Consider the following 16,999-nt stretch of genomic DNA (forward strand, 5'->3'; position numbering starts at 1 on the left):
TTATTCTCTAAAAACATTAGTAGAGTACTGTCCAAAAATCCTGAATCACTCTTCATTTCTTTGCATTTGGCTTTCGCAGAACCAAACTTTATTATAATATTTTATCTATAACACTGATCAAACAAATAAAATTGTATTTAATTATAATGTAATAATAATGCTTTATTTAAACTGATATCTATAATACTATTTATTGCATCCCATATAATAATTTTGGGTGTTTGTTTTTGTCTAAAAGAAGTGATGGGCATATGTTAATGTTTATGACCTTTATTGGGAAGCTGACATTTTTCACTTCTATGCTTGGTAGGTTCTCGGGGCCAAATCCAACTCATTTCAGCTACAGGCTAACACTGCAGTTTGCTCAGGTCTATACCGAGCTTCTGTTTCTCTGCTCCAGCCATAGAGTACGTATGAGATGGACACAACCACAGTAGGCAACTAAAATGTATCTTTGTTTATTATGTCTTTTGTCACTTTTTGCCAAAATCTTACTTACAGATGGTAAACTCAACTGTAACGATGCCAGGCTGTGACTTATTTTTCATCCTTTAACTGCCTCTGTGGTAACAGCCTTTGTCCTGATTGTCCAGGTCACTAGACGTTACGGGTAGAAAAGCAGGAAGACATTGCATGACTTCCTGCGAGATAACGGCTGCATACACACATCTTTGTGTCTCTTTAGAATGCCTCGTAGCGAGACTATGCAGTGGTGAGACTATGCTCAGAGTCCATGCTTGATGGATGTTTGGTGCATGGACTCTGAGAACTCACTGCTGTTGACCTGCGATATCACTGTTTAATTTGACTGTTCAAAGCAGGCCACAGGGAGATGCTCCAGTGTTTCTAACTGGCTCTCTGCCACTAGGTCTGACTGAAACACCAAGAACACTGCTGCCTGTTGTAACTTCTCACAGGACAAGCTTACTCTAACAATGTATCCTTTTTTACTCTAATCTTGACAGTAATCTAAAAAATCATCATCCAGTACCATTTAATGAGACTTGAAACTCAAGAATGAGGCCATAAACTCATCAAGAAAAGTCATAAATTAAGTTAGCAAAAGGATGTTTTCCCATAAACTTCTATACAATCTAACTTGCATCTAAATAAGTCACCCCCTACTGGCTATTAAGAAGAATTCATGGTTTTCCTTCACCTTCCATCTCTTATGCACCGACTATGGATAAAGCCAGGGGTTAAAGTGGACTGGAACCGTTTTCCAGCACCATCAGTTAATGAGTAATCAAATCTGTTAAATAAATAAATAAATAAAAAAAAGTTTTATAAAATAATAAAATGATGTCATCCCACAGGTTCTTACAACCTCAATGTATCCTTTTTTTTCGATATCACCATGATGTGTTCATGCTGCTGATGTCAATAAAGTTGTTGCCAGACTTCAGCATCTGAGGGCTCTGGCTAGCATGTCAAACCATGAGTCAGTGTAAATGGAATAACATTCATAATTGGCAGGTAATTTCAAAAATTTCAAACAGCTCAACAAATATCATCAAATACAATCTAAAGTTTGGAGCACAAAATTATTGATTCATATTTATTGAAAATGAAAAGTTACTTTTAAGTCCACATGTAATTAAAAATTCCAATAAAAAAATAAAGGGGTATGTTAGCTGCCCCATACATCCCAATCTACTACATGTCTTTCTTTTCAGGGTAAGCAGTACCCTGGTAAGCAGGTCAGCAGCCATCAAGTTGTGTGTTATTACTGAGAACTTCCATTCAGCAAAATTCTTCCCTGTTAGGAGCAAGTTTTCCAAATCTGAAGGGAGATATTCTGAAAAGACTGACCAGATCCTCTCATCATTTTCTTTTATACTAGCATCGAATCTATCATGTGGCAGGGTGTTAAATTTCCAGTATCAAAGAGTAACGCTAGTTGGAGAAACTTTGATCCAACTATGTAGATAAACTTTCTGGAGATGAGAAGGAGCTTATAAATATTCCACTAGGTTCCCTGGAGATAAATGTCCAGAACCTGGAAATTAATTTCCACTCCCAGAAGGAGTGCAAATATGTTCCCTAATCAAAAAGCACTAAAAAAATAGAGGAATTTATCTTGTGCAAAGTCTTGTACAATCAGTGTGATGCATGTAAAGGGGGATTTGATCAGCCTGATTACTGCCAAACCTGATCACTTAAAATTAAATAGAGCCTGTCTGATAAAGTAAAGATCACTACAAGAGTTCAAAGAGGGACACAACAACTTAAGACCAGTCGAGAAATAAAGTCACTGACATCTATCAGTCTGGGAAGGGTTACGAAGCCAGTTCTAAGATTTCGGGATTCCAATGAACCGCAGTGAGAGCCATTATCTACAAATGGAGAAAACCTGGAACAGTTCTGAATCTTCCCAGAAGTGTCCAGCCTACCAAAATTACTCCAATGTTTCATTCAGGAGGTCACAAAAGACCCCAGAGCAACATCTAAAGTACTGCAGGCCTTGCTTTCCTCAGTTAAGGTCAGAGTTGATGATTCAAGGATGAGATGGCATCCTTGAATCAGAGTTCAAGGAGGAAAAGGAGGAAACCACTGCTTATCAAAAAGAACACAAAGGCTCATCTCACATTTGCAAAAAAGATCTTGATGTTCCTCAAGACTTTTGGGAAAATTTTCTGCGGACTGATGAGATAAAAGCTGAACTTTTAGTAAGGGTTAAGTCCCATTACATCTGGTGTACAACTAGCACGACCTTTCATAAAACGATCATAACAACACTGAATCATGGTGGTGGTAGTTTGATCGCCTGGGGCTCCTTTGCTGATTCAAGAACTGGACGACTTGCGGTTATTGATCAACCAGATCTACCAGAAAATCCTCCAGGAGAATGTCCGGCTATTACTGTGCTCTGAAGCTCAAGCTGACTTGGGTTATGTAGCAGGACAGTGATCCAAAACACACCACTAAGTCCACCTCTGAATGACTGAAAGAAAAAAAAACAACAAAATGAAGGTTTTCAAGTGGAGTGGCCTGGTCAAAGTCTGGACTTAAATCAGATTGTAATGCTTGGGTATGACCTTAATCAGGCTCGAAAACCCTCCAGCGCTGCTGAATTAAAATAATTCTGCAAAAAAAGAGTGGGCCATCTATTATTAAAGTTTGGTTGAGGATCTGAAACATGTAACAAATATGCAAAAATAATAATATGTTGTCTTATAATAATAAGAGGGAGGGACTAAATGCTTCTGCACCACATTGTATGTATTTAGTAATTTCGTCCCAGACTTTGATACTAAAGTATGCATTAAAAAACTTATTTTTGATCTTCCCAGAGGCCCAACATTGGCAGAGGACAGCCTCCCTTTGCAGCCCACCCCGTCAGCTGTCAGAGTATGCAGGCAGTAATGTCAGCAAAAAAAAAAGGAGGGAGGAAGAGGGGGAAATACAGAGATCCCTCCCTCTGCTGTACAGGAAGAACAAAGTCCTGTGCTCAGCCCTGCAGGAAAAAAAGGAAAGGAAGGGCATTTGTTTTATTGTAAACACACAATTTATCAACAATTACTTCATGAGCCTCATATCCTGAAACTTCGATTGCAGATCCCAGTTGAGAGCAGAAAAAAATCCACCAAACCGAATGAAGAGAGTGGAGATAGGCAGACAAAATGCTCCTGATACAGACATCTAACTTTTCCTTGTGAAAAGTAAGATGTCTGTATCTGCCAACGACTGCCAGCGAGGTGAAAAGCAAGCCTGGCTAAGTTTAATCAGCCAATACTGGCACAAGTACAAAAGTATCAAAACAAAAAGTAAAGGAGTCAGGTTGGGGTTTCAGATGCTATCAGCGTGGACAAGAATATCTGCTATTTTATACGTATTAAATAAAAAAAAGAAAAAGTCAATTATGAGCATCACTCCCCATACAAATCTATCCAGCTTGTATACCGGTTTAAGTTCTGTTCCTTGAGCTTCAGAATTCAAGACCAATACTGAAAGAAGTTAAAAGCAGGTGAAACCCATTAAACCTAAAGAAGCTCATTCGGGTCAGCTGACGTGTTTGGAAAAAACTGCGATGACTGTGTGAACTCTTTTATTAGCAGAACAGAAACCACAGAGTCTTTCAGCTGAGTCATGTGAAGGCAGGGAAAATAAATATCTGTAACACACTAAATTGCTCATCACTATTAATCTGCATGTATAGTGAAACTCGAAAACCTCGTGGTGCTCTGCAGGAGAAGCACCCACTCTGGTTGATGCATGATGAACTGCAAATCCTTTACATAAGAGATGATACGTTTAATAGGGGAAAAAAGTGAAGGGAAAGTCTAACAGTCAATCAAATGAAAAAAACAAGAAGAGAAGTTCAAAGGGAAACCATATCATGGCACAGATAAGAACTCATAGGGTTGACAAATGTGCAGACCCATCGGTTTGATTCTTAACAGTGTATCTTAATTACGTGTATACCGTTTTTATAGTTCCCGCTCATTGCACTCATATCTAGCACTAGTTTTTGTGGTTTGTTTTCAGAGAATGAACTACTAAAGCTGTACTTTTGATAACTCACCAAGCACCAACCAGCAGACACACAAAGTCTGAAACTAGCATTTAGTTTTTATTAAGACGGTGGTGGAGACCAGTAAATGTTGGACTTATTCTCACTGACTACTATATTAGACACACATTGCTAGTATGCCGTAAGACCTTCTTTTCCCTTCAGAGTTGTCCTAATTTCTAATGGCATAGATTCAACAAGTTTTAATATTCATAAGAGATTTTGGTCCAGCATCACACAGTTGTTGCAGATTTGTTGGCTGCACATCCATAACTTGGATCTCCTGCTCCACCCCATCTGAAAGGTGCTCTAGTAGGTTGTAGGTTGTGGTGTTTAAATGATGCTCAGCTGGTACTTAAAAACATAAAACGACCCAAGAAAATGTTTGCATCATCATTGATGAGTCTGTTTGAATTGTAGCCTCGGTTTCCTGTTTTTAGCTGACAGCAGAGGCATCCAGTGTGGCCTTTTGCAGCTGCACCCTGTCTGCTTCAAGGTTCGATTGTGTTGTGTTCAGAGATGCTCTTCTGCAAACCTGTGTTTGTAACAAGTGGTTATTTGAGTTACTGTTGTCTTCTTTGCCTTCAGCTTAAGGGAGTCTGACCATTCTCATCTGAACTCTGGCATCAAGAAAGCATTTTCATCCAGACAACTGCTGATCCGTTCTCTGTAAGCCCTACAGATGATTGTGTGGGAAAATCCCAGTAGACCATTCCATTTAGCACCAACAACCATGTGACATTCAAAATCAATCAAATCACCTTTCGTCTTTATTTTTTTTTTAGCTCTATTTGAATGTCAGGAGGTCATCCTGACTATGTCTACATTTTTAAATGTTCTGACCTTCTGCCATATTAATGGCTGATTAGATATTCACATTCAAACTGGTGCACCAAATGAGGTAGCCAGAGAGTTTACATCAATTGACTTTAAATGATTATATAATTTTTCCATGTACATCCTGCTCCATGAGCTGGAGAGAACACGGCTGGAAGAATATTATTAGATACTTCAAGACACCATATCAAGAGAGATATAAAGGCGCTCATATGCCATGCTGGAGACAATGTGGCTTGACTGTTGCTAATCATTTCCATGTCTTTTGGGACCGTCCCAGGTTAAAAGATTTCTGGATGGGTGTCCAGGCCTCCTTAAGCGCAGTCTTTAACGCTCAAATACCTCTAGATTTTAAGGTTCTATACATGGGTCTGGTGCCTTTTCTGGAACGTAGGAGTGAGATTAAGTTGGTGCAACTACTCTTGGTGGAAAGTAAGAAAACAGTTACAAGAAGATGTTAAGCCCAGTTCAGCCTACCCTGGATGACTGGTTTGGGCTTTAGAGATATTTAGAATGGAAAAACTGACATATCAGTTAAGAAATCAAATTGTTCCAAATTTGGAACAAGTGGATCGTATTCATTACCCCCACAAGAGCTGACTTTACTTGATCTCAGTGGTACTTGTACCTTTGTAACCTACTTATCTAACTGTTGACCATTCTTAATTCATTTATTTTATTTACTTATTTTTCTACTTTTTTTTCTCCCTGGCAGCAGAACGGGCAACCCCCCAGTTAATGATTATAGTTCCATATAATTTGTTCTACCTTTATGTAATATGAATCCCCTCCTAGAGAACATGTGAACCTTTTAGAACTTTATTTATCAGGCTATTCTCCTAGTAATATCCATTAGAGGATAATATGCACCTGTCGATCACTGTGTTTGTCATTTGCTTCTCCAGGATTAACTCCAAAAACCTGGAAGGACTCTGTTTTCATGTCATTCACATATTGCTATGTTGATAGATTTTTCTATCAACATAACACAGAGCACACAGAAAATATTTCTGTGTAACTGTGTCATCTAGTAACTGTTTGATAACAGGCTTTTGTATTAAATTGGTTCTCATCTCTCCCTAACTCTCTGGAAGACCCTCAAGGAAGGTAGTGTGAGGATATAATGACAGAGGCGTGTAAAATCAGCCAAACAAACAAATATTTTACTCCCTCTTCATATAAGCAAATCAAAATAATGATTAAATGGCAGCTACGGACACCACAGTGGTGTCATAGCTGCCATAGGAATTCCCCTTTGGGATAAAAACAAGAAGTATATCTTACTAGTAAGTTGCTGTTTAAAATTTGTCTAATTTGTAGTTTAGTTTATGTTTTGTTTGATAATCTCACTATCATATATAATACATGACATCTATGTCTGCTAATAGTGTTCAACTCCTCCTACATGATCATGAGTTAAGCAAACAAACTTGGGACACAGATACATCGAAGTACATCTACTAAAGGTTCTCATCTACCATATCACATATTGTAGCGTTATTGCATTGCCTAGCAACCAACTACCAATCGTGTATGAGTTTATGCACCCACAATATCTTATAAAAGCAGAGTAGCATTTTAATTTCACGAGAGAGGCATCTAATCTATATCCACAAAAGCTGACGTACGCATTGTTACTTCGTAATGCCATCGAGTTGCCCAGCAACCACTTAACAACAGACTAAAACGACAGTGGAGGAGGATCTCAGCAGTGCGTGGAATCCACAAAAATGTGCTAATTCCTCTAATTCATCATAATATATACAGCACAAACAGACCAAACCATACTGTATTGTGACATCGTAATCGTAAAATATTATGCAGTGCTTTACAGTTGTGAAATTGGCTACAGGTTAGCAACATTTAGCACTAATATAACTTGTCAAAAATAATCACAGAACATTTTAAATAAGATAAGATAAGATAAGATAACCTTTATTAGTCCCACACGTGGGAAATTTGTTTTGTCACAGCAGGAAGTGGACAGTGCAAAAGTTATGACGCAAAAATTAGAATACAATAAGAATAAATACAGTACACAGCTGTACAGAATAGAATAAAATAATATACTATATACAGTAGAATAAAATAGAATAAAAATATACAATAAGATAAAAATAGAAATGCAGGACTGAGACTAATGAAATAGTTTTTCTCATTTAAGATGGACAAAATAACAGAAGCACAAAATCCTTCTGATGATTCAATTTCAATGAACTGTAACTGTGCGTATATTAATTCCAGTCTTTTTGAATCACTGAATCGTTTTTCCACGTCTTGCATCTACTGAGTTCATGGGTGTGTTAAATGAGTATTGACAACTTTTTCACACTTTAAATCATTTGCAAACGGAAGCTCTGACTCATAAAGCACCTGAACCTGCAATGATGCAGCGGTGGAAAGTCCGGGAAGCGGAGACTGACCGTGAAACCGAGTTGAGTGACGCCAACAGCGGCTCGCCGGGAGTTGCGCGACCGTGCCGATCCGCGGCGCTATTCTGCGCTGCGCAAACCCCTTAGCAGGCCCTGTCCTTTTTGCCCGTCTCTCCCCTCGCCTTTCTCCTGTCTGTCTCTACAAGTCTGTTTTTCTTTCTCAGCAGACCACTCCTGCCAAGATCGAGGCAGAAAAGCAAAACGCATCCTAAATCGTCCGGGTTTCCCCCTCCCTCTCAAACGGAAAGAGGAGCTCACACCAAGTGTGAGTGACGGCAGAAAGCGTACATTAATCTGACTCTTCTTTGTTCTGCTGGCTCAGAAATGATCTTATCGGACTAAAGGGTGTATTTATTTAACATCAATAGTTGACCCACCCAATGTTTTTTTGACAGAGGAGGGGTTGCGAGTGCTTTTTTGCGGCATGTCGGTTGTAAATGCCGTTTCTCACATCGCCACCCGGTGACTGTAGAGAGGTGTGTGTATGTGTGTGTGTGTCTTTGTGGTTGGGGGGGGGGGGGGGGGGGGTATTTTTTCGTTTACACCTGAAACAATCCCCCGACCATCCTCCGTGTCCCCAGTCACACATCCTCCCCACAAATCTTCAAATCTGGAGATTTCCTCAGCCATAAAAAACAAACACACCACGGCAGAAATCTCGTATGTCTCCCCGGCCGAGTGAGCTGCAGTTGTTTTCAGCTCTCAACCCCTCCGTGTGACAGAGAAGAAAAGCCTTCCCTTCAGACGTGCACACAAAAAGAAAAACTGGAAGCAAAGCAGCACGGTCGACGGTTAAAGTGCCATTAAATGTTGTGGTTTTTGCTGTCAAGACGTACGTTTGGCACACACACACACACACACACACCAGAGGATAAGAGAGCCTCAGTCCCCCTCCTGTCGTGGCAGAAACGCTCATAAGACAGTGACTTTGGGAGGCACAACATGTTACAGAAAATGTTACTGCCGTGACAAGACCCAAAGCAGCCTGCAGAAACCCCATCAGAGCACGGCAGAGGTGCGCTTTGTGGTTCAGTTTCTCCGTGACTGGGTGAACTTTATATCGAACATATATTAACACTTTGTGGCCTGTTTTTTTTCCCTCCTCTCAGGCTGGAGGACTCCATTTTGAAGGGACCGGGTGTGCAGCCAGAGAGACTACACAGCAACTCGTCTCAGGAAAGGAAACCCTTCTGTTTTTCCGGGTAGACTGCTGCACCATTTCACAGCCTCTCAGACGTGGTGGTGGACATTTTTGTTGATTTATTTATTTTTATTACTACTCGTCTTATCTCCAGGAGCATGTGAGCTTGCCCTCACATGCGGGGGTTGTGGTGGTGGTGGTGGTGATGAAGAAGATGTCAGTTGTTGGCACAAGTTTGGCATATGGCATGTCATTGATGAAGGCAGCCCGCTTTGGGTTAATAATTGATGCTTGTAATTAAGAAGAGGGGCGGGGCGATTTTTTCTGAAGGTGTCGCGTGGTCGTCCGGTGCATTTTTTTGTTTTGTTTTGTTATGGGGTTTTTTGATGGCTGACAGCTCAGATTTTTCTCCTCTCTTTGTGTCTTTTTATATATCTTTTTTATTAAGGAGAAATTTACGGCCCCCTTCTGTGCTCCATGCTTTGGACCGGCTGGGGAGGGAGGCAGTGGTGACGACTGGCAGTGCGCACAGTAGAGATACTGACTTTCAAGGGGCAAGGCAGAGTCTGCGGGCAGGAAATAACCATGCAACAGAGCAAACATCCATAGACTGAGGAGGTGAGGGGGGATTATAAAGTTGTAGTTATAACAAAGCAAAGGGGGAGTGTCGCTGGAGGAGCACAACACGCCTGAATTTCTATTCCGGGGGCCGCTGGACCAGGCTTTTTAGCGCATGTTGAGAGGAGGAGGAGGGAGGAGGAGGAGGTGGAGGGAGGCTGTGGAGGGGGGGTAGAGAGTGAGTACGTTTCACAGGATCCAGGCCTAGTAGTATTGCCGCTGGGACTCTCCTCATCCGCTTTCAAAAAATTGGAAATTGACACATTTAAACGCCAAAATGAGCGGGGCGGGGGTCATTTTTGCGCTGGCCGACAGTGGAATGGTAAGATTCTCGCGACACATCCCGTGTCATGTGGCGTTTTCTGCGTGATTTTGCTGTTTGATGCACATAGCCTGCATCTGTCGGAGGGAAGCCCGTGGAAGTGTGTGTGTGTGAGTGTGTGTGTTCGTGAACTTGTTGTGTGTGTCGTGGTCTTCGCATGTTATGTATGTATGTGTCTTGTCTCTCGTGCATTCACTGAGCCACTGGAGAGCAGCGAACGACACGACACACACACACACACTCATGCAGCTGCACACAGACATACAAAAACACACAGATATATGTAGATGCAAACGCGCACACGCCTTTTGGGCACGCGCACGAACGGGTCCATTTTAATTCGCGTTTTCAGCGCCGGCGCGTGAACGCGGGCTTGATTTTCTTTTTTATTAATTATTTTTCCCCCCAACACGACGGGATGTGATAATGTCACCGGGTTTATTGATACTGTAGCCATGCGTGCGAGTTTACAGGCTGACCTTATCGCGCTTGATGTCATTTTCATCATATCGCGATAACATTCCTAAAAGGATTTTGCAGCTCGACGGCGGTGTTTGCGCAGAATCCCCTCTTACAATGACACGTTATTATTTCGACCTTCCCGTCGTCAGTGAGTCTGTTTACGTTTTTTTTTTGTTTTTTTTTTCCCAAATTTTGACACCACGGGAAGGCAGGCTGTGTTGTCTTTTGCGGATCTCGCCTCTGTGAGCTGTGCCCTTTCTCTGCCACTTTTTTTTTTCAAATATCTCATTACTCATTACTGCTTGGGATAACTTCAGATAAGCTCTTAAGACGTTTAAGTGACTGAAAGATGTGCCGAAACAAAATTTTAAAAAATGTCACAAATAAATCAAAGAAAATAACAGCCTTGAAGAATCAGAATGGATTTTAATGTACAAGGCATCTCCCAAAGTCTTTATGTTTTGGTTTTCCATTTAATGAAAGAAGGCCCTTCATTGATTATTTTGTCTTCATGTTTCAGGGAGGAGTCATGCCAGCATGAGTGGGCCTTACACAGGCCCAGGAAGGGAGAGTCATCAGACCAGCTGCCCTTTGACCCCTGGGTGTGACCTCACCGTCCTCTCCTGCCCCTCCAGACGCCAGGATCACAGGCTTGGGCTAACCATGTCAGGAGGCACCTCCTCACTCAAACATGCTTCCTCTATCTATGGGTTCACGACGCAAAGGGACCACTCCTCCTCATCCTCCTCCTCATCTTCGTACAGTCCTCTCAGGAGGCTCCAGCATCTCACCACCATGGTGAGCCAGCCTGACCTGGTCTTGCCGCTGCGGGAGCCAGAGAGGGGATGGGAGTGGGGGACACATAAGAAGAATAGGGAGAATATGGAGAGGGACTCCTGGGCTGATTGCACTGGCAGGGATCACTCTGGAACCCAGGTTACAAGCCGAGAGGCAACCGTTGTTAACATTGCTTCCAAAAAGAAACAACCTGAGGTCCAGACGGGAAGTAGAGACACACCGGCGCCTAATTATACTGATTCTGTCACTTCGGAGAAAAAGACAGAAAACTGTTTCTCCGGCCCACCCAGTCCGGCCTTCTCCCTCGACAGTAACAGTCCCTTTGCGAACAACTTACTCCACTTTGAATCCTCTTTGTTTGAGGATGACGACAATGACATGGAGCGGAGGACCGTGCCACCTCTCAGTGGCATTCAGGAGAAACGGGAGAAGGTGGGGAATGTACTTCAGTCCGCCTCCGGAGACGTAAACTTGCACTCCAAAGACTCTTCTCTGACGACAGCCAAAGTCGTCACCCGCTCCCAGTCTTCCGGTCAGCGCAGGAGATACTGGGATGGCTCAGAGGACGAGTGGGACAGCGACACCGAGTTACTGCTATTTGAGGATAGCCCCTCAAGGCATTCAATGGCAAGTTTTTCCCCTTCTAAGTTATCTCGTCATGAAACAGCAGCAGTTCAGAGGTTTTTAGAAGTAGCAACGGCTTTTGGGTCTAGCCAAAGGATTGCTGGCATTCACCTGGCTGGGAAATACTTTCTCCGGAGCTGGATTACAAAACTTTTTCCACACACAAACCTTGACCATGACATGCAGTGGCTCACTGCTTGTAACCTGTCATAACAAATCACTGGTTATTTTAAATGCTGGCCTGATGCAGACAAACGCACAGCTCCACGGCTGTTGCCCTGCCTTTAACAAACCGCAGCTGTCTGTTTTTAAAAAGCAGCAAAGGATAATTTTCACCTCCGCCATAGGTGTTCAAGCTGAGGGCAGAACTGAAGGGAGGGCGTGGAGGGTGAAATATGATGCCAGCGGTGCCGATGGCTTACTGACGGCATGCTTAGCTACAGGGCCTGCAGTTTGAGCTGTAGCAGAGGACACACAACAAAGGCTATGGAGGCAAATTACTCAAAAGCTCTTACTTAGTTTTTGTTGCGATTTATAGTAAAAAGTGACAGTTCTTTTACAAATCCGATTTTAAAATACTCCTTAAAACTGCAGAACCTTTCTAAGAAGTTGCCTTTACCATCTCAGCAGTCCAGTTGTACTCATCAGTATCAGTGTGAATTTTACATACTTCTACGATGCATATTTCCAAAGTGCTAAACAAACACTGAATAAATAGTCCACAGTTAACCCACTAAATCCCCGGTACCATTATAACCATCCTATAAAGCACACGATTGACTGTAGGTACCAGTTATCCTAAAATCTATGACAAAATGTCAAATTTCATATTCATATTAATATTAACTTTACTGTTTGCACTGTTTTACATGTTTTTATGATGGAAAGCCTCTGTGGGCTGCCTTCTTTAGGACACCGATAGGCTCACATAACAATCGATATAAATACAACACAGCGGATGTTTTCACTCAGTACAGTATATTTAAAGTAGGATACAAACAAAGTCCATACCATCCTTTCACATGCACAAGTTCAAAAGCATGACCACAAAATCCATTTGAAGGCACCGTCTGACCATCAACCAGCATCTGGACCCTGAAACTGAAGCATCTAAATGAAATGCAGGCGTCATTCAAGGAGGTTCCTTCCTGCTATAAGGGAGTTTTTTCTTCCCACTGTCGCCAAGTGCCTGCTGATAGGGGGTTGTCTGACTTTTGGTGTTTTCTCTCTGTTATTCTAGCATCTTTACCTTTAGAGTATAAAGCACCACGAAAACAGCTATTGTTGTCATTTGGTGCTTTATAAATAAAATGTTATTTAATTCCTACAGTGACCTATCAGAATGTCTTAAAAACCCATAAAAGCTTTTTGTTTGTAGACATGATGGGACATTGATGGCAGCCTCACAGGAAAGCCGTGTTCGTGAAAAATTCAGTTTAGTTTCCTGTAGTTTAAAGAGTTTTCCTCAACTCAAAGGAGGTATTTGAATTAAATAAATTATATAGTACATCATGTGTTGTTACCTTTAGAAGTGCTGGTAAAAGGATTAAAAGGCTACTTTGGACAGAGCTGGGCTAGCTGTTATCAGTAGGCTTAGCTCTCATGTCCTGGCTTTACCCCTGTGAAACTGTGTCAGACATGTTGGATGGTTATTTAACTAATAAAATATTTGGCTAGTTGTAGTTATGGTATCTTAACCTTTTAGTAAAGTGACAATCTTAGGGGTTTTCATTTAAGTAGCAGTGGTTATTGAGCCTCTGAAGCTATTCCCATATTTTATATATTTGCAGCGATGTGAACTAGGTGTCAACAAAAACAAATAAACAAAAAATGCCATATTGAGTTCATGCTAATTTAAGCCAAGCCAAATCCTTCAGCTTCAAATTAAAAGCATTTAACGGTTAAAAAACACATGATGTCAATGAGTTGAGCTTTTAAAGTGGTCACTTTCTGCATTTCAGAAGAAACATTGGAGTATTTTGAAATTGAGATGCCATATCCATCTGCGGTGGTGAAGAGAGAGCTGAGTGTGAAAGCAATGCTGTTCATTTACTGGTCAGTTGTCGTTCCTACCCTTATTTACGCCCAACAGGTCAGGGTAATGACCGGAAGGCTGAGATCCCGGATTCAAGTGATGGGAATGAGTTTCCTCCAAACAATGTCTGGGCTTAACCTTAAAGATAGGGTAGGGAGTTCAGTCATTTAGGAGAAGAGCCAACAATCTGCAGCAGTGGCTTGGGTAGCTGACGAGGATCCCTTCTGGACACCTTCTAGGTGAGGCGTTCCAGTCATGTCCTAATGGGAGGAAGCCTCAAGGCAGGCCCAGGACACAGAGATTACATCTCTTGGCTGGTCTGGGAACATCTCTGTGTCACCCTGGTTGGAGACTGTGGCTGGGCACAGAGAGGGCTGAGCATCTCAGCTCATACTGATGTCCCAGATAACTTGCAGAAAATGGATGGATTTGTTTTGAAATATTGCAGGGAGTAATAAAACAAGAACAGCCACAATGACCACAGTGTGGTTGGTTATCTCCACCAGGTAACCAAGTATTACTTTCACTATTCCCTGTTGTTCAAACTCATGCTGCATGCAGCTTAAAATCAGGTCACAGTTGGACTGCAGAATGATGGCAAAAGACAGGCTGCCTGTCAGCTTTATTCAAATGCCAGTAGTTTGTTTTTGCTGGCCAAGAAATCTGTGATCTATAGCGTAAAATCTGCATTTGCTGTTCCTACTATCACCCGCTGCAGTGATTCTCACACTGTGAGGTGTAGCGCCACGGCCGGATGGATGGGGATGACCAGGGGAGGGAAATATGACAAGAAATTCGATTCTTTTTCATTTTCAGTGATTTTTTTGTTTTTTGTTTTTCTCTCTTAGTCTAAAGTATGTCATGCCAGAAAAAGGTTGAGAACTAACACCCAGGCTTTTAGATTGACACCTTAAGTGAGCTTGTTTCCAGTGCTAACAGCTTTTCTGGTCACACAGCTCTCTCTGGAGCCCATAAAGCTTTATGAGACTTTATAGCCATACATCCTATAAAGTCTCATATGTGAGCACAGACTAATAAAAAAACAACTTTGCAAACATTGCAAAATACAACTAGTGACAATTTCTGAATGCTATATCATTTTATTTCACAATAATCCAAAATAAAATGCGTAGAATACTTTTTAAAGTGAAATTCTTGGTCACAGAAATGAAGAAAATAACTTTTTCATTCAACACTCATTTTGAATTGAGTAAGATATGAAAAGTTGTATCAGAAAAACAAAAATCAGTAGATGGAAGCAGAAACGTAAAATTTAATATAGTTATATTACAGGTCTTGCAGTCTCCCGTAGCAGTCGTAGCATTAAAGTGTTAGGCTTGTATCGGACTACTGATCATGCAATGTGGACACGGCGTCTTGGCCTTGCAAGACACTCACGTGAAATGAGGCACTAATCTCATTTTTATTACCCCGAATTATTTTGTTGTGGTTATTTTTATTTATAAAAAGATTTGCATTGGTGCTTGTTGCATTTTGAATGCCTCTCGGTATATTTTAGGCTTAACCTGAATCATTAGACTCATCCGTAGGTCTAAAAAATGAGAAATATGCTCATGTTTTTAATTTTGTGGTACAACTTGTGATATTTGCTCAATCCAGCATAAAAGGTTGAATGATAATAGCATTTTGTTTAATTTTTGTGATAAAGAAAATCATGTTAAATAGTATTCTACATTATGTTTTGCATTATTGTGAAATGTAACTATATACAATGCAGAAATTGTCTTTTGCAAAGTGAAGTTAGTGTGTTTTCAAATATGGGACTTTGCAGAAGTCCTTCATTTTTTTTTTTTTTTTTACTTTCTTTTTATTTCAACTAGCTTATACTGAGAGCTTTTTTAGTGCACCTGTCCCAAACTGCAGATACTGATTTAATTTTGTGATAAGAGAAGGGCAGTGAACATTTCAGGCTTTAATCTTTAATAATTTCTTATATATTCATGTTCAAACGTGGACTCAGATTGTAAAAAAATTATATCTATTTATAAAAAATACATGTTTTATATAAGCTAAATTATGTCTAAATTTCAAACTGTGACATTTTCAAGAAAAATCAGAGCTGATTAAGCAGAAAAAATTCAAAAAAATTGATGACTTGAGATGCAATGACCCTTTATTTTTACACAGGGTTAAATCATAGCAGCTCCCAATGTCAGCCCTCTGGTCAGGCCTGCTACATGCCAGTCATAATTCAGGCCTGCTCATGTATCTCCAAGTTCAGCCTGGTTACATTTACACAAACAATCCAGCAGCTACAATTGGTACTGGGTTTTGGTGTTTCCATGCTGAGGTTTGTGTCACGGTTTGAACTGGGCATGATGACAAGTTAAAATTAGACCACAGAAAAGGTTTTTGGAGGCCGTGAAACTGAAACTTTTGGTTAAAATATAAAATGATAGTAAATCCTTTTCATATCTGTTTGTGTGAAATATTTGTACACTTACACAAGGTCATATTTTATCTTTGCTCTTGTCTGTTATATCTTCTGTACTGTTCTGTTAAGTGAAAATAATTCTTTTACTTATATTTCCCTCTTCATTTTTCTGTTGTCAGCCTCAGAGCAGCCTCAAGAAAAAGTCTTTGCCACCTGTGAAGTTTGTTGAGGGTGAAGTCGTTTGGGCAAAGTTCAGCCGGAGACCATGGTGGCCCTGCGAGGTGATTGTTGACCCCGTACAAGGAGTCTATCACAGAGCGAAAGGTGGGCCTGGAACATTGTTGACTTACTGTGATAACCCAAGCCGGTGCTTGGTAAATGAGTAGCTTTTAATTGTTCTGTGCAATGGTTTGGTCTCTTAACTTCAGCTGGTGGTTACAGAATGAATCCGTGAGTCAATTAACGGTGATTAACAGCACATACACAGCCTGACGTTGAGGCTGTTTGAGATATATTTGATTATTTTAACTTCTTATACTGGGGTTGCCAACTTAAAGTACAGGTTGCAGTGAGTGTGGGGATTTTGGGAGAAAATTATGAGGTGTGGTAATTTGGCTACACTGCAACTATGTGCTTCAGGAGAAAACTTTGCCACTTCTGTAAAGCCTGAACAATAATACCCTTAATAAATAGTGAAAGCCCAAATCTGCAGGTGGTGTTCTTTACAGAACAATTATACTGGTTTATGTTTTAATGGTTTCTAAACACAGTTTAGCTAGGTTCCCCAGTCATACACGGTAGGTTAACTGGTGAATGTGACTG

At 40.9% G+C, this 16,999-nt stretch overlaps 1 protein-coding gene across 6 annotated transcripts in view; it reads left to right on the forward strand.

Annotated features, from left to right (window-relative positions):
- Positions 1–8,698: 8,698 nt before the first annotated feature.
- Positions 8,699–16,999, forward strand: part of nsd1b (nuclear receptor binding SET domain protein 1b) — a 35,065-nt gene continuing 26,764 nt past the window's right edge. The window contains exons 1-5 of one of the 6 annotated variants that reach the window (XM_085289645.1): positions 8,699–8,797; positions 8,892–8,984; positions 9,372–9,541; positions 10,846–11,750; positions 16,357–16,501. In XM_085289645.1, coding sequence (XP_085145771.1) covers positions 10,863–11,750; positions 16,357–16,501 — 1,033 coding nt within the window. In that variant the 5' untranslated portion in view covers positions 8,699–8,797; positions 8,892–8,984; positions 9,372–9,541; positions 10,846–10,862. The other 5 variants (XM_085289646.1, XM_085289644.1, XM_085289643.1 and 2 more) reach the window with 5 other exon arrangements.

Source organism: Mchenga conophoros, linkage group LG10, assembly GCF_057382185.1.
Source record: "Mchenga conophoros isolate Kocher_MC1m ecotype Shallow Benthic linkage group LG10, M_conophoros_male_GT1.1, whole genome shotgun sequence".
NCBI lineage: Eukaryota > Metazoa > Chordata > Actinopteri > Cichliformes > Cichlidae > Mchenga > Mchenga conophoros.